We start from the raw sequence: 21,069 nt of genomic DNA, 5'->3' as shown, positions 1-21,069 counted from the left end.
ACCCTGGCGTCTTCCTCTTCGGGAGGATCTCTTGTCGCAGGGACTGATTTTCCACCCGAATGTAGGGTCGCTACATTTAACGGCATGGCTGTTGAAGCCGCCGTACTAAGGCCTCGGGGTTTCTCGGATGTGGTTGTCCAGTCCATGATTCGTGCCAGAAAGCCGTCGTCTTCCCGAATCTACCACCGGACCTGGAAGTCCTACTTCACTTGGTGCGAGCGTCATCAGCTGTCTCCCATTAGTTTCTCGTTGCTGCGACACTTGTCTTTCTTGCAGTCGGGCATGGACTTGGGCTGGCTCTCAGCTCCCTCAAAGGGCAAGTTTCGGCTCTCTCCATTCTTTTTTAGCGGAACTTTGCTTTCTGTGGCTCAGACTTTTCTGCAGGGGGTTGCGCATGCTGAGCTCCCTTTCCATCCTCATTGAATCCTTAATCTAGTGCTCAACGCTCTCCAGTCATTACCGTTTGAGCCTTTTCAGTAGGTGTCACCAGGGCCGGATTAAGAGCATCATGGGCCTGGTGCTGAGGATTTTGCTGGGCCTTTTTATGGAAATATATACATAATATATGAAATCAAAACGCAACGCGGATCCGCTCAGAATGCATCAGTCTGGCGGCGTTCAGCCTCCGCTCAGCAGGCGGACACCTGAACGCTGCTTGCAGCGTTCGGGTAACGCCTGGCCGTGCGGAGGCAAGCGGATCCGTCCAGACTTACAATGTAAGTCAATGGGGACGGATCCGTTTGAAGATGACACAATATGGCTCAATCTTCAAACGGATCCGTTCCCCATTGAGTTTCAATGTAAAAGTCTGGACGGATCCGTTCAGGCTAATTTCACAGACATTTTTTGACAATATAATGCAGACGGATCCGTTCTGAACGGAGCCACCGTTTGCATTATATGAGCGGATCCGTTTAGAACGGATCCGCTCTGAACCGAACGCTAGTGTGAAAGTAGCCTTAGGCTACTTTCACACTAGCATTCGATCGGATCCGTTCTGAACGGATCCGATCATATTAATGCAGACGGAGGCTCCGTTCAGTACGGATCCGTCTGCATTAATAACTTAGAAAAAATTCTAAGTGTGAAAGTAGCCTGAGCGGATCCGTTCAGACTTTCAATGTAAAGTCAATGGGGGACGGATCCGCTTGAAGATTGAGCCATATGGTGACATCTTCAAGCGGATCCGTTCCCATTGACTTACATTGTAAGTCTGAACGGATCCGCTCGCCTCCGCACGGCCAGGCGGACAGCTGAACGCTGCAAGCAGCGTTCAGCTGTCCGCCTGTCCGTGCGGAGGCGAGCGGAGCGGAGGCTGAACGCCGCCAGACTGATGCAGTCTGAGCGGATCCGCTCCATTCAGACTGCATCAGGGCTGGACGGAGGCGTTCGGGTCCGCTCGTGAGCTCCTTCAAACGGAGCTCACGAACGGACCTATGAACGCTAGTGTGAAAGTAGCCTAAGCCAGTCAGTAATTTTCATAGTGCTGTTATGATTTATGGACACAGCTCTCAGCATGCTTAGCCAGCCTTCTATCTGGCTGTGCTTCTTGAGAGTCACAGTCCACAGGCTGTTTCTGAGCCTGCTGAGAGCTGTGTCCATAAATCATAACAGCACTATGATTGCCCTGATACACTCATCTAGTTGGAAGGGAGGGCATCTCATACCTGCTGCAGCCTGCCTCCAGAAGCTCCTGCTGCTGCCTGCTGTCTCCGACTCTGGGGGGCTGCCTGTGACCCAGCGCCTGTGGGCCGTCGCCGTCCTGTGCTGGCCTGGTCGAAACTGCGGTGCAGGAGGAATAATCGCGGGCACACTACTGAGTTCATATCTGGCGGGCATTATTTATAGGAACCGCACCAGCTGCTCTGATGTCCAGCCTCCGGATATCCGGCTGTGACGTATATCCGGTGGCAGTGGCAGGACGTGAGAGCAGCTGGTGCTGTTCCTGTAATGACGCGGCCCGCCGGATATGAACTCAGTGCGCCCGCGATTATCCCTCCTGCACCATGCGGATGCGATGCGCTGTGTACAAATCGGCAAAAGGCCGCTCCCAACGGCCTTTTGCCTGGCACGGATGGGCCTATTTTATGGTAGGGGCCTGGAGCTGCAGCTCCATCAGCCCCTACGTTAATCCGGCCCTGGGTGTCACTTTGCTTCCTATCCTACAAGCTGGCCTTTTTTGTGGCAATCACTTCCATCCATAGGGTATCAGAACTCACGGCTCTTTCATGTCAGTCGCCTTTCCTGATCCTCCATCAGGACAAAGTAGACTTTCGCCCTGTTTAGTCCTTCCTTCCGAAGGTTGTCTCGGCATTCCATCTAAATGAAGAGATTATTCTTACCCATCTTATCCTCTGGAGCAGTCGCTCCACAGTCTGGATTTGGTATGAGCCGTTCGCATCTATCTGTCCTAGACATCATCCTTCCGGTGGACAGGTGACAGGGTCCCACCCTTCCGGGTTACTGCTCATTCTGCTTGGGCAGTGGGGGCCTCCTTGGTCATCACGGGGCTTTGGCACTTCAGGTATGCAAGGTGGCTACTTGGTCGTCTTTGCACACTTTAGCCAAGTTTTACAGAGTACACACCTTTGCTTCTTCTGATGTTTCTCTGGGGCGTAGAGTTTTGCAGACGGCGGTTCTCTGATAGGCAGGAGGGTTTCTGGTTATGCCCACCTTTGGGACTCCTCTGTAACGTCCCATGTTCAAGCCTGTGTGCCCCAATGATACTGATAAGAAAACAACTAGATTTTTGTATTTACTGTAAAATCAGTTTCTCTACTGTTCATTGGGGGACACAGCTCCCACCCGTTCACTTGTTTCTGGCCCTTTTCTGGCCCGTGTGGTTCTGGGCTGGTACATAGTTTGGTTTTCCTGTTTTTGTCTTGCTTCTCCTACTGCTTTTGGACTAACTGATTTAGCTTAGTCCCTGTTGGAATGGTATAGCTAATGGGAAGATCTCACACCTTTGTGCTCAGTGTCCACCTCCTAGTGGCAACAGCTATACCCATGGTCAAGCCTGTGTCCTACAATGAACAGAAGAGAAACAGATTTGATGGTAAATGCAAAAATCTAGTTGTTACCACAAAGCACAAGGAAATTTGACTTTGCGGCAAATTTAATTTTTACAGAAATTTGGATTGAAGTCCACTTCGGATATATTGATTCAGTCAACACTAATTGTAGGTTTTGGTTAGCAGTGCACTGTTGAAATCCCTACAGGGCAACATCTGCATGAAGGTTTTATGTTCTCTCCATGCTTCTACCGGTTTCTTCCAGGTACAGTATTTACATTTCTGGCTATTTTGCAAAAATATACTGTTAACGCATAACTCAACACATATATTATTATGTATGGTGCATTATGTACATTTCTAATACATTTCCATGTCGTTTATTGGATGTCTTTACCTGTATTTAGTGGGCCACTTGTGTAGCGGTGTAAAATGTACCTGTATATTCACCTCAACATTTTATCAATATACCCAATTCCATATTGTGAGGTATTACACTAAACAGAGTGCAATGAGAGCGTTGTGGTGTATAATGGAGGCAGTGATAAGACAGATGTTATATATTACATTCCACAGGGAAGTTATGTCACTGATCCTGAGATCCATCATCATCTTCTCCACTTTATATGTCTCCTCCACAGGAACTCTTCATATATTACGCACCAAGCACATCCTTTAAACTCCCCTGTTTTCTACTTAATGCACATCTATATTTAATGGGCTAATGCTTCCTGTGGGTCTTACTGATCCAGGTCCTATTTTATGTATCTGCAGCCCATGAACTACTGGCTTTGGAAAAACAAAAGGAAGAGAAACAACGCAGAAGGGACTCCCTCATCACCCTTGAAGAATCACGCTCCTCCGATGTAAGGCACAGATGCTGCAATTTCCACTAAAGGCGCAGTAGCAGCATTTGGGTGGAATAGTGTGTCTCCAGGACATACTAGTAGTAAAGAACGTCTAGTACAGGGAAACCTCTATAAAAGACCGCCTCATTGAGAAGACCAGCCCCATTCTCCAGACCAGGTTTTTATGTGACACACTGGCCACATTCTTCGGGAAGACTACCTCCCACAAGACCACCTGTCATTGCAATTTTGAGTGTTTTTCTTAAAGACATTTTGTTACGCTTTAGTAGACTATAAGATCTAGTTTCTAGGGACTATAATTTAAAGGGGTGCGCCCATCAATCGTTTTTCAAATCACATATTTACAATCTTTGTGAGTATTCTGTGTAATTTTGCTTTATAAAAAACAAGTAGATGGTTTTCTGGATAAAAAGCCACTCCATGTATCCTACTTGCTGTCCTGGCTCTTTAACTTCCTCTTCAGACTTTTAGCACAGCAAACGTCTTGCTTGACCTTTTCGGTGTGATCGTCAATCTGACTTGAGAGAGCACCCCTGTAGTGACTTGGTTAGAGCATCGCACATTACACTAATCAGTGCAATGTTCTTGTGTGGGCACCTTTATTTAGGCTGATCAAGAGAACAATCATCCTGTTATTCTGATTCTAAACCTACTATTGTCATGTGGATCACCTTTCAGATAACATCCTCCCCTCACAGCAGCAATAAATTGACAATATATTACCTATCTACACTGCTCGTTTCCACGGGTTACGGCCACCGCTGCAGCGCAGATATGAGGTGTGCATAAAGCAAGTTGATGCGCATGTGTGTCTATGCATGCTTCAACAGTACCTGCCACCACAGAGTCCAGTGCTTTTTCTTATAGAGTGCAAGCATGGCCACTGCTACTGGATTGCAGGGTGGTTGTAACCATGGAAACCAGCAGTGTATAATGTGATGGGAAATGAATGAAGCCAGCAAAGGAGGTAATATGGATAATCACAATACATTAGTAAGCCTAGTTTCACACTAGCGCAAAACTGTTCAACCTGCTGGAGTTAATCATATCTGGCATACCCAGGTATTACCTTTCCCTGCCCGGCCGAATCTAGGCCCAAATGCTGGAAACAGGTCAGATCCCCACTGGGTACCTTTACAGTCAATGGGGCCTGGTGATGCTCTGGCAGTTTCTGGCTACACCGGATACGATAAAGAGTTTAGCGCTAGAGTGAAACAAGTCTATGTGCCTTGTATGAACTTTGTCTATATGATAAATTCCATTGCTAAAGTGAGACAACCCCTTTAAGTGTAAAAAATACCCCTTTCTGATGGAAGTGTCCCTTCAAGAAGATAAAGAGAGACATTAGCAACACTAAATGGACTGATGTCACCAGAGAACACGTAGTTCCATCAAAACTTGTCTTTTTAAGCAACTTGCTTTTATTTTGGTTGGTATAAAATATTCCATATTGAAAAGAAAAAAGATGGTGCACTTATTTGTAAAAACTAGAAAATAAAGGGAAAAGACGATGGTACATCCATAGTAATCAGAGAGTCTGAGAGTCCAGTGTTTGCCCAGACTTCAGCCAAAGACTCTTGGGGTCATTTATCAAACTGGTGTAAAGTAGAACTGGCTTAGTTGCCCATAGCAACCAATCAGATTTCACCTTTCACAGCTTTGGAAAATGAAACCTGGAAGCTGATTGGTTGCTATGGGCAATAAGCCCCCTCTGTTCAGATTGGCTCTATTATGTGTTTTATTGGGGTTCCTATGTTTCTGATCAAGTTTAGCATGGTCTGCAATTCCATCCAAACTACCGGGACCTTGATGGACACTTCTATAGTCAGAAATTATTGGGGTCTGTTTGAAAATGTGTCTATCATAGCTTTCATGGTTCCTTTAAAGAAGACCTGTCACCTCTCCTGACATGTCTGTAAGGCTACATGCACACTACCGTGGTGTGTTTTGCGGTCGGCAAATCGCGGTTCTGCAAAACACGGATGGCGTCCCTGCACTTTCCACAATTTGCGGAATGGCATGGACAGCCTTTAGTATAACTGCCTATTCTTGTCCGCAAAGCGTGGACAAGAATAGGACATGTTATATATTTTTTGCAGGGCCACGTGACACTGGCAGCACTGATTGGATAATGTCAGACTAAGCATGGGGCACACCCCCAACTGGTAACACCCAGTAGGACCTTGCAGACTGCAGAAGGAATAATAGGGGAATGGTACATCGTAAAGTCATAAGAATAGATGCTCCAGAATCTTTATTATATGGGCATGAAAGTAGTTTCTTAAACAGCCATGTCAGGAAAGGTGACAGGTACTTTTTAGGAATGAAAGCCATGATATTAGTTTGCGTGAAGGCAAAGGACCAGTGGCGTACATAGAGAAGTAAGGGCCCCATAGCAAAGATCAGACCAGGCCCCCCACAGGACAGAAGGGTTACCGCCTAAACTCCTTTCAATTACCCTTGAACCATTTTTTCCACTGCCTCATTTGCTAAAAGTTGTTCCTTTAGAGTGTAGAGTCCTGACCAAGTTTTCACCTCCAGTAGAAGAGGAGATAATCCCAACTAAGACTGGGCCCCCTCTTGCCCTGGGCCCCATAGCAGTCGCATGTTCTGGCGCTATTCTAGTTACACCCCAGGCAAAGGCTCAGAAGTTGAACCTCATGGTCTGCAAAGTATTTATAAGCTTCATAAAAACTGGACATGTAAATAAATGAAATTGCCCCTAGAGTGTATGTATATGTGAGGCCAAGGTAATAAATAATGAGCAATATTGGAGACCATGACGGAGGTGATTGTATTCTCTGTACAGTCCTGCAGAGTCAGCGATATTAAATTCTCAGCTTAATACATAAAAATAAGTATGTGTTGTGTACACAGTTTGGTAATAAAAAGCCAATTCAGCTCTCAGTATGGCTATGTGCTTCCAATTAGAGGAAGATTAAAGGGCTGTTTATCTTCTAAATATATACAGTACATAGGCAAAAGATGATTTGACACCACCACGCATGCAGTTTTAGAAGTCATCATTCTGCTCGGCGCTGTCTTTTATTGGGACACATGTCTGGCCCAGTGGCCTGTACATGGACTTTTGAGAGTCTTCCCAGCTAGTGCCTCTCCTACCAAACCGGCCCACAGGACGGATCCCACGACCAGTGTACCATGATGGGTCGATATCAGGATCTGGGGGAAGAAAAGAGGAATAACTTGTTTAGTGCATTCAGTGCAGTTTTGTATATCCCTGATAATATAAAAATGAGAGTTAAGGCTCATGCACATGTCCGTTCCGTTTTTTTTCGCAGCCTGTATGCGGGACCATTCACTTCAATGGGTCTGCAAAAAAAAACAGAAATGACTCCTTGTGCCATGCATTTTCGTATATCCGCAAGTCAGTTCCGCCAAAAAATAGAACATGTCATGCTCTTGTCCATTTTGCGGACAAGGACAGGCATTGTTACATAGATGAAATCCTTTTTTTTTTTTTTGCGGAAAGCAAAATACATACGGTCGTGTGCATGAGCCCCTGTATTTTGATGATGGCAAACAGCGGGGTTTTGTGGAGGTAGTTCATGCAGTGCGCACGCAGGCAGATGTACCTGTATGCACAAAAACATACGCACATGCCAAGTCAGAAAAGTGCCCTCATGGGAGTGATACCAGCAGTTCTCCCATTGCAGTGTCAGCCATATTTACTATCTATACTCAAGGAGGACATACCTCCATAATTAGGAAGGGAAGAAGGAACACAGTTTTATCTTTGGGGCCACCCTGGTACTAAGTATGAAAAAAAATCTCTCTTTATAGCGCCATATAGCTGCTGTACTCAACACATCGGTCAGAAAGAGCACAGACAGTGCTAGGCAGCTCCCATTAACTGCATGCAGTGCACATGCAATATTGCCCATGTGTCACTAAATACTGCCAATAGAGTGCTATCATTTGGTCTACTTTGAGACTTATAGTACCTATAGAGTGCAAAAACTATCCAGTGAGGGCTATATGTTGCCAAAATACTCTCAATGCCTAATTCTACCCAAACAGTGTCAGATTGTGCCTATACCGTCCAAAGGTGTGCCCAGAGGATGACAGAGTTTATTGTAGTGCATGTATTGGTGTGATTGTCCCCTGTTCTGGTAATTGAAAAGTTCCTTAAAGGGATTGTCCCATGAGCAATGGAAAAAATGAAAGTCATATAGTACATGACTGCCACTTTCTAATAAATCTAGCACCAGCCCTGTACCTCACATGGATCCAGACATCATCCCATTCATTGATATCAAGCTGGCAGCTCAGGAGCAGTGCCCTTTCTCAGGGGCATGTCCCTTCTGCTGCAGCTTTCTCCCTATTACAGCTCAGGAGGCAGTTGAAGGCTGGAATTGAGCACGTGAGTCCACTTTACCAAGGTGGACAGAGAAATAAGAAAAAGAACAACCAGCAGGTGGCGCTGTACAGATACATTTTACTTAATAGCTCACTGGCTAAACTATTATATAGATAATAGAAGTCATCGCAAGCTTCTATAATTAAAGGGGTTGTCTGGAAAGCAGCAGTGTTAAAAAAATAAATAAAGAAAACTAACTCCTGTTTTAAAACACCATCCATTCCAATGCCTTGGCTCCCATGGATCCCTGCCAGACCGGAAGTGCTGGAGACCAGTTCTTGGTAACAAAACTGCTATAGCCAATCAATGGCCTCAGGGGCCACATGTGCAAGAATGGTGTTACTGCTAGTGATGTGCCGTTCTTGCACATGCGACCGCTGAAGTGTCATTATTGGGGTTTGGAAAGTGAGAATTTAAGGAAAGTGACAATTAATCTATTTTCTTTTGCTAATTAAAATCGGAAAGTGATACAATACAAATGTTTCTAATCTATTTTTATTTTCTGATTGTGTATTTTTTCTTCCATTCTCTGTACAATGATTATGGGGGAAGCCATCTTTCTGGACAGCATATGCTTTATGGAAGCCACATACACCATGGGAACCTGCCATTTGGAGATCACTCATTGATTGCTATGAGAGAGTATTTTATACCTTCTGTGACCTTTCCAGAGGTCATTATGCAGTGAAGGGGAGGATGTGAGCTGTGACCATGACCTTTTATTATCCATATGTAGGTGAAACCTTTCATTGTAATACTGCCAGTGAATTTAATGAAAGAAACGGCCGAAGAAAGTGACCTCTACAGAAAAAAAATTGTCTGTTATGAGGGTCAGTGGCCACAGTGAAAACTGCAAGATTTCAGGATCTCTTCCCTTTTAGTATTAATTAGAAAAATGTAAAAAAAATATATAATAATAATAATGATATGTATATATATATATATATATATATATATATGACAAAAAATTGGACTGCACTCCGAAGGACTTTCCAAAAAGTCAATGAACTTTATTCACCCATAAAGTGGCACAGAGCGACGTTTCGGCTCATACACAGGGCTTGAGAAAGGCTCATGTATGAGCCGTAACGTCGCTCTGTGCCACTTTATGGGTGAATAAAGTTCATTGACTTTTTGGAAAGTCCTTCGGAGTGCAGTCCAATTTTTTGTCCTATACAAGTGGGTAAGCACCTATTGCCATACTTGGGCTCTGCACCCTTTTCCCTCCTTTTCTTGGATGGTGTTGCTGGTGGTTTTTCTTTTGTGTACAGGTCATTCTCAAAAAATTAGCATATTGTGATAAAGTTCATTATTTTCTGTAATGTACTGATAAACATTAGACTTTCATATATTTTAGATTCATTACACACCAACTGAAGTAGTTCAAGCCTTTTATTGTTTTAATATTGATGATTTTGGCATACAGCTCATGAAAACCCAAATTTCCTATCTCAGAAAATTAGCATATTTCATCCGACCAATAAAAGAAAAGTGTTTTTAATACAAAAAAAGTCAACCTTCAAATAATTATGTTCAGTTATGCACTCAATACTTGGTCGGGAATCCTTTTGCAGAAATGACTGCTTCAATGCGGCGTGGCATGGAGGCAATCAGCCTGTGGCACTGCTGAGGTGTTATGGAGGCCCAGGATGCTTCGATAGCGGCCTTAAGCTCATCCAGAGTGTTGGGTCTTGCGTCTCTCAACTTTCTCTTCCCAATATCCCACAGATTCTCTATGGGGTTCAGGTCAGGAGAGTTGGCAGGCCAATTGAGCACAGTAATACCATGGTCAGTAACCCATTTACCAGTGGTTTTGGCACTGTGAGCAGGTGCCAGGTCGTGCTGAAAAATGAAATCTTCATCTCCATAAAGCTTTTCAGCAGATGGAAGCATGAAGTGCTCCAAAATCTCCTGATAGCTAGCTGCATTGACCCTGCCCTTGATAAAACACAGTGGACCAACACCAGCAGCTGACATGGCACCCCAGACCATCACTGACTGTGGGTACTTGACACTGGACTTCAGGCATTTTGGCATTTCCCTCTCCCCAGTCTTCCTCCAGACTCTGGCACCTTGATTTCCGAATGACATGCAACAGTCCAGTGCTGCTTCTCTGTAGCCCAGGTCAGGCGCTTCTGCCGCTGTTTCTGGTTCAAAAGTGGCTTGACCTGGGGAATGCGGCACCTGTAGCCCATTTCCTGCACACGCCTGTACACGGTGGCTCTCGATGTTTCTACTCCAGACTCAGTCCACTGCTTCCGCAGGTCCCCCAAGGTCTGGAATCGGTCCTTCTCCACAATCTTGCTCAGGGTCCGGTCACCTCTTCTCGTTGTGCAGCGTTTTCTGCCACACTTTTTCCTTCCCACAGACTTCCCACTGAGGTGCCTTGATACAGCACTCTGGGAACAGCCTATTCGTTCAGAAATTGCTTTCTGTGTCTTACCCTCTTGCTTGAGGGTGTCAATGATGGCCTTCTGGACAGCAGTCAGGTCGGCAGTCTTACCCATGATTGCGGTTTTCAGTAATGAACCAGGCTGGGAGTTTTTAAAAGCCTCAGGAATCTTTTGCAGGTGTTTAGAGTTAATTAGTTGATTCAGATGATTAGGTTAATAGCTCGTTTAGAGAACCTTTTCATGATATGCTAATTTTTTGAGATAGGAATTTTGGGTTTTCATGAGCTGTATGCCAAAATCATCAATATTAAAACAATAAAAGGCTTGAACTACTTCAGTTGGTGTGTAATGAATCTAAAATATATGAAAGTCTAATGTTTATCAGTACATTACAGAAAATAATGAACTTTATCACAAGATGCTAATTTTTTGAGAAGGACCTGTGTATATATATATATATATTTTTTTTTTTTTCTGGACTATAAATATATATATATATAATTTTTTCTTCGGGTCCCTCCCACCATCCGTGCACCTGGTATTTATTGATTGATTATTACATTGTTATGCTATAATGCACCTTGATGCTGTAATACATTCACTTAATAATGTATTGTATCACATCAGTGATTGATTTTTGTATATTACACTGATATATCTACAGTTTGATTCTCTTTATATGCACTTTTGGCACTTTATTGCAATATGCTTGCTTATTGATTACATTGTGACATCATAGGGGTTGGGCTATATATACCCCAGTTTGTATTGTGTTCATTGCTTGAAAAAGGCTCTTGCATGAGCCGAAACGTTGCCATCCACGTGGGTGAATAAACATCACTTATTTTTACTTGGAGTGCTGTCCGTTTTTCATCTTTTTATATATATATATATATATATATATATATATATATATAACAAAAAAACAAAAAACTTAATTTAAATAGGTATTCTTATCTTATACATTTCAGACAGGCAAATATCTGTTGGATACGGGACCCACACCTATCTCAAAGATGGAGGTGACCTAAATGCTGGCTACCTATACATTCAATCTCATTGTGGATGTGATTGCCAGCATTTAGGGGACCTCCTTACCACAGAACCATCCAAGCTCCCTGTGGTCTCCTAGTTCAGTAACTCCTGAGGGATCTACAGAAACAGCCCAGCTCAGCTGCTTCCATAATCCTGGCCACCTCTGGACTCCTTTGCACAGCTATAGGCCGTCTAGGGGGCGGAGGTCCTCTGTTCTTGAGATATGTGCGCGTACCAGTGGTTTCACTGCTACACACAATATGTAATTTTCTGATGACACGTTCCCTTTAAGGGTGATTCAGGGGGTTTACTTATATAACATAAGGAATGGAGGCGATAGCTGGTGACTAGGGGATGATGCATGTGAATTTTAGCGTGCTGTGAATGAGAAAAATCTGATATAATCCGTTTCTGTCCGAAATGTTTAAAAGTAACTACTGCTTGCCCAAATGCCATGAATAGTCTTAAATGTGGTCTACAGCAAGATAATGATATGAAAGGGTTAATAAAAATGTGTCCAGAGAAATTTGGTTGAAACTAATCCCTTGATTTGAGGTGGGAATGGTAACTGAGACACACGTTAAAGGGGTTGTCTCACTTCAGCAAATGGCATTTATCATGTAGAGAAAGTTAATACAATTAGGCTAGGTTCACATTACCGTTTCATTTTCCGTACTTCTGATACGTTACAAACAAAACAAGATCATGTGAAAAAATGGATTCTGTGCATTAGCTTATGCACATTTGGCATCCATTTGGGCCATATCCATCTGAGATCCGTTTTTTAGACAGAAAAAAGTACTGGAGGACTGATACACAGGATGCTTTTTTTTTTTTTTTTTACACCAGGATCACCTGAAAAGGTGATGTAAACTCTCCCTTATTAATGTATTGTGGTTGTCCATATTGCCTCCTTTGCTGGTTTGATTCATTTTTCCATCATATTATACATTTCTTGTTCCCAGTGGTTATGACCATCCTGAAATCCGGCAGCGGTGGCTGTGCTTGCACTATAGAAAAAAGCGTCAGCCTCTCTGGTGGCCAGGACCATGGGAGCGCACATAGGTCCGTGCTATTTCCTATAGAGTGAAAGCACGACCACTGCTGCTGGATTTTAGGGTGGTCGTAACCCCTGGATATGAACAGTGTATAATATGATGGAAAAATGAATCCAGCCAGCAAAGGAGGCAATATGGACAATCGCAATACATTACCATTGTCTACGTGATAAATGCCATTTGCTGAATGGCACAAGCTATTATAAGAAGTATTACACAATATCAGTGCCTCTTTCCAAATATCTCTAGAACAGCAATGAATCAAGTGAGAGGACTATGATGTCCACATACCACAGGTTCTATCACTAACTGCTTCTCTTATTACACTTGGAATATAGTTGCATATATTGATCAGTTCATAATAACCACACAATCCATACTACTCCATGGCCAGATCTTCTCATGCAATTCTTGGCATGCTCATATGTTGAGAATGAGATGATGGAGCCCAAGTAGTATGACTAAAACGATATATAGATAAAAAGAACCTATGAACCTGTGAAATGAGGCCATATTACACGTATGTCACAAACACATAAGTATGTATGGATAGACATACCACTTCTTCTGTGTGCAGCTGTGGCCATTTTAGGGAAAAGACCTAGGAAAGGTTGAAACAAATTTTAGATAAAAAATAATGGAATAAAAGCTTTTTGTTCTTGGCACAATCTTAGTGGAGTGGAGAGGCCCATTCACACATTGGAATTTGCTGACTAAATTTTGGTGTGGACACTGCCAAAATTCTGCCGGCGGTGGTGTGGTGTCTGCATCCATTCGTTTTATATGGCAGGGCCAGAGGTTTAAAGCTGTGACAGCGAACGGACAACGTGGCAGGTGTTCGTTTTGGGTTTAGCTGCAGTCAATGGAGCTAAGCCTTGAGCGGGTCCATGCCATTAAAAGTGAACAACCATGGCAAAAACTGCAATGGTCTCTGCAACAGAGTACGTGGCATATTTTGACAGCAACAAGATCTGCAGTATGAACGTACCCTTAAATATTATTAAGGCCATGAATGAATAGGAACCACTAGAAACTTTATCCGGGATTATTCCATGTACTCTTCTCCATGAATGCATGATCCAAACAGCCAGACCTTCTCAGCAGAATTAGTTTCATGCATCATAAATTCAGATAACCCATTTCAATATTGAATATGAAGTTATCAAGGTAATATAAGCAGCAGAAAAAAACAACTTTGCTTTCTGCCCGAGATCTCCTCACCTATGGTTCTCTATTTGAGAGTCTGGTGGCATCAAAATGAATTAGGTTCGGGCTCAGGATGGTGGAATCCTGATCTGTGATTGTAAGAGTATTAGATTATAGAAAATATTATGATATATCGCAAATAAGGCAAAAGGCCAATCAAACCATGGGCCACATTGTAGCTGCAATAGAGGTAGCCCTAGACAAAGTATTTTCTTATGCAGCTGGTGGCTCCTCCACAATAAAGAAGGTTGGGATGTGGGCTTTTCATTCCCTTTGAACCCACGACTTTTCTGTGGTGCAGCAAATGATGCTTCTTTTTACTATAGTAGCTGTAAAAGGTGACGAAGAAGGGGCATACTTATTACTGGGGTCATTGGCTTCTTTTCTGCAATGTGACTGTGGAGGGTTTCTAGCTGTAGCCATGCTGCAGAAGTCTGGGAAGTCTATGGACCTCTCTAAGCATAGGATGCAATGCCATGATACCAATGCTAATAATAATAGGTAGCTTTGACAGATTGGCCCTATAAGTAAATTCAAGCTAAATTGTCTTTCCTAACAAGTATACTGTCAGCTAGCATAAAGTAACTAGCCTATAGCTACAGTGTCAATGTATACTAATTGCCTCCCATTAAGATGTACAATGAATATATTGACATTTATAGACAAACATCTACCTAGAGATTGCATGACTTTTTATATCACAGGATTTTATGGGGTTTGTTGATATACAGCGACAGTGAAGATAAGACCACTAGTATCTTTTCATTTTCTTTTTATAAAAACCATAATACTCTATAGTTATTACAGCCACAACATTTACTCTTCTATAAACATGTCTCAATCAACCCAAGCCCCATTCAACCACCATGCTATATGCTGTCTTGAGGTCATGAAGTATGTCTTGAAAAAAATAGTGAAATCTGTCAAGCTGTTAAAAAATGTTATCATAAAATATCCTCAAATATAGTGATTTGCCTATTAAAACAAAGATCCGAGCGACATTTTATAGTATTGTATATGGCTATTCATGGGAACGTGGAACAATAAAGAATCTGAGGAAGAAAACTTAGCAGACACAAGTGGTATCTTGACTAAACAAAGCTGAACTATCCGACTGAAGCATAAATGATCTTAAACTATCTTTTTTTGTATGGATATTGAGACTACTTTATTATATACAGGTCCTTCTCAAAAAATTAGCATCTTGTGATAAAGTTCATTATTTTCTGTAATGTACTGATAAACATTAGACTTTCATATATTTTAGATTCATTACACACCAACTGAAGTAGTTCAAGCCTTTTATTGTTTTAATATTGATGATTTTGGCATACAGCTCATGAAAACCCAAAATTCCTATCTCAAAAAATTAGCATATCATGAAAAGGTTCTCTAAACGAGCTATTAACCTAATCATCTGAATCAACTAATTAACTCTAAACACCTGCAAAAGATTCCTGAGGCTTTTAAAAACTCCCAGCCTGGTTCATTACTGAAAACCGCAATCATGGGTAAGACTGCCGACCTGACTGCTGTCCAGAAGGCCATCATTGACACCCTCAAGCAAGAGGGTAAGACACAGAAAGCAATTTCTGAACGAATAGGCTGTTCCCAGAGTGCTGTATCAAGGCACCTCAGTGGGAAGTCTGTGGGAAGGAAAAAGTGTGGCAGAAAACGCTGCACAACGAGAAGAGGTGACCGGACCCTGAGGAAGATTGTGGAGAAGGACCGATTCCAGACCTTGGGGGACCTGCGGAAGCAGTGGACTGAGTCTGGAGTAGAAACATCGAGAGCCACCGTGTACAGGCGTGTGCAGGAAATGGGCTACAGGTGCCGCATTCCCCAGGTCAAGCCACTTTTGAACCAGAAACAGCGGCAGAAGCGCCTGACCTGGGCTACAGAGAAGCAGCACTGGACTGTTGCATGTCATTCGGAAATCAAGGTGCCAGAGTCTGGAGGAAGACTGGGGAGAGGGAAATGCCAAAATGCCTGAAGTCCAGTGTCAAGTACCCACAGTCAGTGATGGTCTGGGGTGCCATGTCAGCTGCTGGTGTTGGTCCACTGTGTTTTATCAAGGGCAGGGTCAATGCAGCTAGCTATCAGGAGATTTTGGAGCACTTCATGCTTCCATCTGCTGAAAAGCTTTATGGAGATGAAGATTTCATTTTTCAGCACGACCTGGCACCTGCTCACAGTGCCAAAACCACTGGTAAATGGGTTACTGACCATGGTATTACTGTGCTCAATTGGCCTGCCAACTCTCCTGACCTGAACCCCATAGAGAATCTGTGGGATATTGGGAAGAGAAAGTTGAGAGACGCAAGACCCAACACTCTGGATGAGCTTAAGGCCGCTATCGAAGCATCCTGGGCCTCCATAACACCTCAGCAGTGCCACAGGCTGATTGCCTCCATGCCACGCCGCATTGAAGCAGTCATTTCTGCAAAAGGATTCCCGACCAAGTATTGAGTGCATAACTGAACATAATTATTTGAAGGTTGACTTTTTTTGTATTAAAAACACTTTTCTTTTATTGGTCGGATGAAATATGCTAATTTTCTGAGATAGGAAATTTGGGTTTTCATGAGCTGTATGCCAAAATCATCAATATTAAAACAATAAAAGGCTTGAACTACTTCAGTTGGTGTGTAATGAATCTAAAATATATGAAAGTCTAATGTTTATCAGTACATTACAGAAAATAATGAACTTTATCACAATATGCTAATTTTTTGAGAAGGACCTGTACTATAGCCACATATGGGGGTATTGCTAGGACCTGTGCGAAAAAAGTGCAAAAAAATGGACTTAGAGATTGGACCCTCATTTTATGTTGTTGTGAAGGTCACAATAACCATGTAGACATAAAAGGATCACACTATGAAAGGCTGGCTGCCGGACCCAATGCGTCAACAGAAACACTGCACGTCGGTGAATGAAGGAGTAGAGGAGGCAGATAGCATTTAATTAATCCAACGAGTACAATGCTTTTCGGGGGAAAAACTCTTTAGATACACAATCATGTCCTATTGTATGTCAAAAAGGGGTTTTTCACAAAACTCGTTGATTGTACATGTATTAATAAAAAACTGTCTGGATCCATCCACCTCCAACTGTCTAACTTCCTTTACTCCTCCAATATTAGTTTAGTGGAAAAGTAAACAGTAAATACACTTGCAGCTTCAGAAAAAGAAAGTGTATTATTAACAGTTTAACAGTGTGTAAACTAGTAATAGTGGCATAGTACTAGTAAGGTATTAGTAGAGGTCTGGTTAAATGTTACTGTCTCATCTCACTGTAAGTACTCACTTCGAATGTCTACGGATGGCTGGAGTACTCGACTTTGAGTCTCCGGTATGACCAAGCACAGCAGCAACAAGCAGGAAATAGAGGCACTCTCCAGTTTCATTCTACGTTTCTTGAACCCACTGACTGCTGGCGAAGAGCAGCAGGGCATAAGGCAGTCTGCAAGGGGAACACAGTTATAGATAACATACTTGTTATTAGTTTATATAACTTAATATATGATCACCCTGTTTGTGTAGATGTTTTTCTTTGATATCAGTGGGAGAATGTGGCTTTCCCAGTGAAGAAACGATCAGCTGATCTCAAGCTTATTTCCAATTGGTATGGGACAGTTAATCCAACCATGCTATTTAAAGGGTCTGGACACAGTTCACATAAAAGGACTTTTACATACAGTATTAGTGGTTACTTTGAGTAAAACATGTTGCTCTAACCATTCTAAGACACAATGATGCAGTTCATAACCTGTTCCTAGTTTCAGATTTTTCTCACATGGATGTGTGTCCTTCCCAGTAAAACATGCTGGATATAAAGTCTTTGTGTGTCCGGGATGCTACTGTCTTCACTAGCCCTCATGTATTAGCATAGCATCATTCCTGTACTGTAACTCATGAGGGATGTCTTTGCCCTGGTGCTGACAGATGCTAATGCTGGGGAGGATTCTTTCTCTTCAGTCTGCCATGCATGCTTTTCTCTTTTTGTACATCGATACACAACCCATGATTCACATTCCCTCTCTATAATCTGCATCATTTTTCCACCCTGGAAAACCTGTATGTCTCTCTCTCTCCTAGCTCCTATGATCTGTGGTGTACGTCCTCTTCTTCCTTCTACACGCTGCTATCTCTAACACTGAGAAATGAAGGGTGGAGCAGAGAGCCAACACAACCAGGAGCAATATTCTGTCCCATCTATGTCAGAAGCAGCAGAACAGCCAGCTATGTGAAGGATTAAAATACTCTACAGCAGCAAAATGCTAGAAATGATTGCTTCTGAATTATTGTTCCCTAACAGTCAAAAAATAAAGAATGAAATATCTTTCATAGTAGAATATATGATTGTGTACAAACTTGACATAATCACAGTGGCTCACTCACAGAACTTTACAAATGTGCACATGTCCATAAAAATACAAACATTTGGACCTTCACAAGAACTTAGCATGGGGAAGAAATTTCAAGTAACTGTACATTACAATGTTTCAGCGTATTTGATATCATCCATTAGAATCCATTCTATGACATCTCTTGCATCACATTATCCAGTCTAGATGGCAACTTCCTACTCATCACACGTTTGGAAGACTTGGCTCAATGAATAAAGTAAAAATTATAGTTAAGAAACTTAATTATTAAATATTATTCTCAATGTTGTTAATTAAGCTGAGTGCATAGTCCCTGGTGTATTGCAGTGTTAAATGGTATAAGTGAAAACGATGTGTTACTGTGTGACTATCTTATAGAACAGGTAATAGACAGTGGTTAGCCATCATACTCACGGTTTTTCCTGGCAGGGGACTCTCTCCCTAGCTGTCCTCCTGTGCCTGCTCCCTTACAATCTGGTTATATTAGCTGCCTGTGGCTTGACGTCAGTAGCAGCCCCTTGCCCCTCTATCAGCTCTCGCATCCTCCCCTCACCTGCCTAACCTCTGAAATCCATTATGTTAATTTCTTTTTAACCAACTCAAGCAGTGCCTTTTAATGACTCACATGTGACTCTTATCTTTTCAAGTTCCATTTAGCGCCTAATACAGAAATGGAAAGGGCAGGTCTTTTCTCATCTCGTGGTATTAATGAGCATTTAAGATGTTCGGTACACCGCCTTATGGAGGTGCACATATTGTATTTCTGTATATCCTCCCTATATAGCATTGCCACTTAAAATGCACTTGCAGGTTTATATGGCGGTGTTAGGATATAAATGGTCTAACAAGACTTAAAAAAAACCTAAATTTCAAAAGGACCCTTGAGAAGCCACTTGCAATACAAGTTTACATAGAAAGCAGACATATTGTTGAGCAGTATATTGCTTTCGTTTACTCCAAGTTGTACCAACTTGAGTTTAGGAAGCAACTACTACTTTTATTGTTGAGTAAGACTGAAAAGCTGTCTCATAGTAGCTTTCAATTTTCTGCCCGTACTATAAATACACACAAAGGACCAAGTGATAAAATGTCACTACTGTATAAGTACCCATACACACTAAAGTTGATCAAAACAGTTACAATTTAACAATAAAGACCATTTTGGTTCATTTAGAAGAATTGTAACTGTGAACTAAAGATGTGCTCTTCCTTACTTTCCCTGGACAAATCACAAGAAGTGTCTCAGTAGATGACCAGCTTTCCAAAACAACATGATTTCATGATATTGTGTCACTAGACTGTTACCGTATGGATGACTGTATGCCCCAGTCTCACACTTGCAATCTTGCTTGAGGGGAGATCTGTTACTCAGAAGGGGGTTCATAATCACACGTTTGGAGGCACTGCAGTACAGTGTGTGGATGTTGGGAGAGGGACCAATGTATTCTCCAGTTAATTACCATGGCCCAATCAATCCAGCTGCCAGCAGTTCCTGAAATAAGGAAGGCCTTTGAATACTTAAAGGGGTTGTCTCATCATAGACAATTGGGGCATATCCCTAGGATATGCCCCCATCGTCTTATAGGTGCGGGTTCCACCTATATAGAGAAAAGATTCCTGCAACTCGGCTCCCCATAGAAGTGAATGGGAGCGTACCGTGCATGCGCGGCTCCCGCTGCCATTAATTTCTATGGGGCTGACAGAAATAGCCGAGCCAGCACTCAGCTATTTTGGCTGGCCCCATAGAAAATGAATGGAAGGCGGCTGGGCATGCGCAGTGCACCCTCCTTCACTTGCAGGGGTCCGTTCTCAATATAGGTGCGGTTCCCAGTGTTGGGACCTGCACCTATAAGACTATGGGGGCATATCCTAGCGATATGCCCCAATTGTCCATGATAAGACAACCCATTTAAGCCTATTTTCTTATAGGAATTGCAAGGCTAGCAATTAAAATTGAATTTTACAAGTATTCAGAAATCCCTTGTAAATCTTGTGGTCTCCACTGTATCTTTGGGAAGTGGAAAGAACATCAGGATCTGACAAAAACAAGCTATGGCATAAATAGGTGGAGGAACCAGAACAGCGGGTCACTGGAGGTTGCATACTATCCAAATGAGTAGACAACCAACAGGATGCTGAGCTGAACCAGAATATACAGTATTATGACTGGTAAAGTTGCATTTATACTGCCCAATTGTCAGGCAGATAATCAGCCTGTGTAAAGGTACCCCAGATCAAAAACGCTTGTTCATTGGTGAAATGATCTTTGGTGCAGACACTTCAATCCTCATTTCTGGGCAGCAGATCATGCTGTGTGAACAGTGCTCTGCTGCCCAGAAACAATGAATTTGAATGAGGACATACAATAGCAGTAGTCATCTACTGGAGGTGAACGTGGCATGTACACACAGCCCTTATCGCCACTGAGGAGCAGGTATTTACATGTACAGTACAGACCAAAAGTTTGGACACACCTTCTCATTCAAAGAGTTTTCTTTATTTTCATGACTATGAAAATTGTAGATTCACACTGAAGGCATCAAAACTATGAATTAACACATGTGGAATTATACACATAACAAAAAAGTGTGAAACAACTGAAAATATGTCATATTCTAGGTTCTTCAAAGTAGCCACCTTTTGCTTTGATTACTGCTTTGCACACTCTTGGCATTCTCTTGATGAGCTTCAAGAGGTAGTCACCTGAAATGGTTTTCCAACAGTCTTGA

General features: G+C 42.5%; 2 protein-coding genes across 3 annotated transcripts in view; one reads left to right on the top strand and one right to left on the bottom strand.

The window, feature by feature from the left end:
• RAB17 (RAB17, member RAS oncogene family) overlaps window positions 1-5,858 on the top strand; it is a 45,602-nt gene extending 39,744 nt beyond the window's left edge. For both annotated transcript variants that reach the window (XM_044302775.1, XM_044302774.1), the window contains one exon: window positions 3,786-5,858. In XM_044302775.1, coding sequence (XP_044158710.1) covers window positions 3,786-3,907 — 122 coding nt within the window. In that variant the 3' untranslated portion in view covers window positions 3,908-5,858. The remainder of the gene's footprint in view (window positions 1-3,785) is intronic.
• A 103-nt stretch (window positions 5,859-5,961) lies between these two features.
• On the bottom strand, window positions 5,962-17,359 carry PRLH (prolactin releasing hormone). Its single transcript, XM_044304312.1, has 3 exons — window positions 17,260-17,359; window positions 13,304-13,345; window positions 5,962-7,060 (listed from the first exon to the last, which is right to left on the bottom strand). Exons 1-3 carry the CDS (start codon window positions 17,357-17,359, stop codon window positions 6,894-6,896), a joined length of 309 nt encoding a protein of 102 aa, XP_044160247.1. The 3' UTR covers window positions 5,962-6,893.
• Window positions 17,360-21,069: the final 3,710 nt, after the last annotated feature.

This window comes from Bufo gargarizans, chromosome 8, assembly GCF_014858855.1.
Source record: "Bufo gargarizans isolate SCDJY-AF-19 chromosome 8, ASM1485885v1, whole genome shotgun sequence".
NCBI lineage: Eukaryota > Metazoa > Chordata > Amphibia > Anura > Bufonidae > Bufo > Bufo gargarizans.
This window is presented reverse-complemented; position numbering and strand designations above follow the sequence as displayed.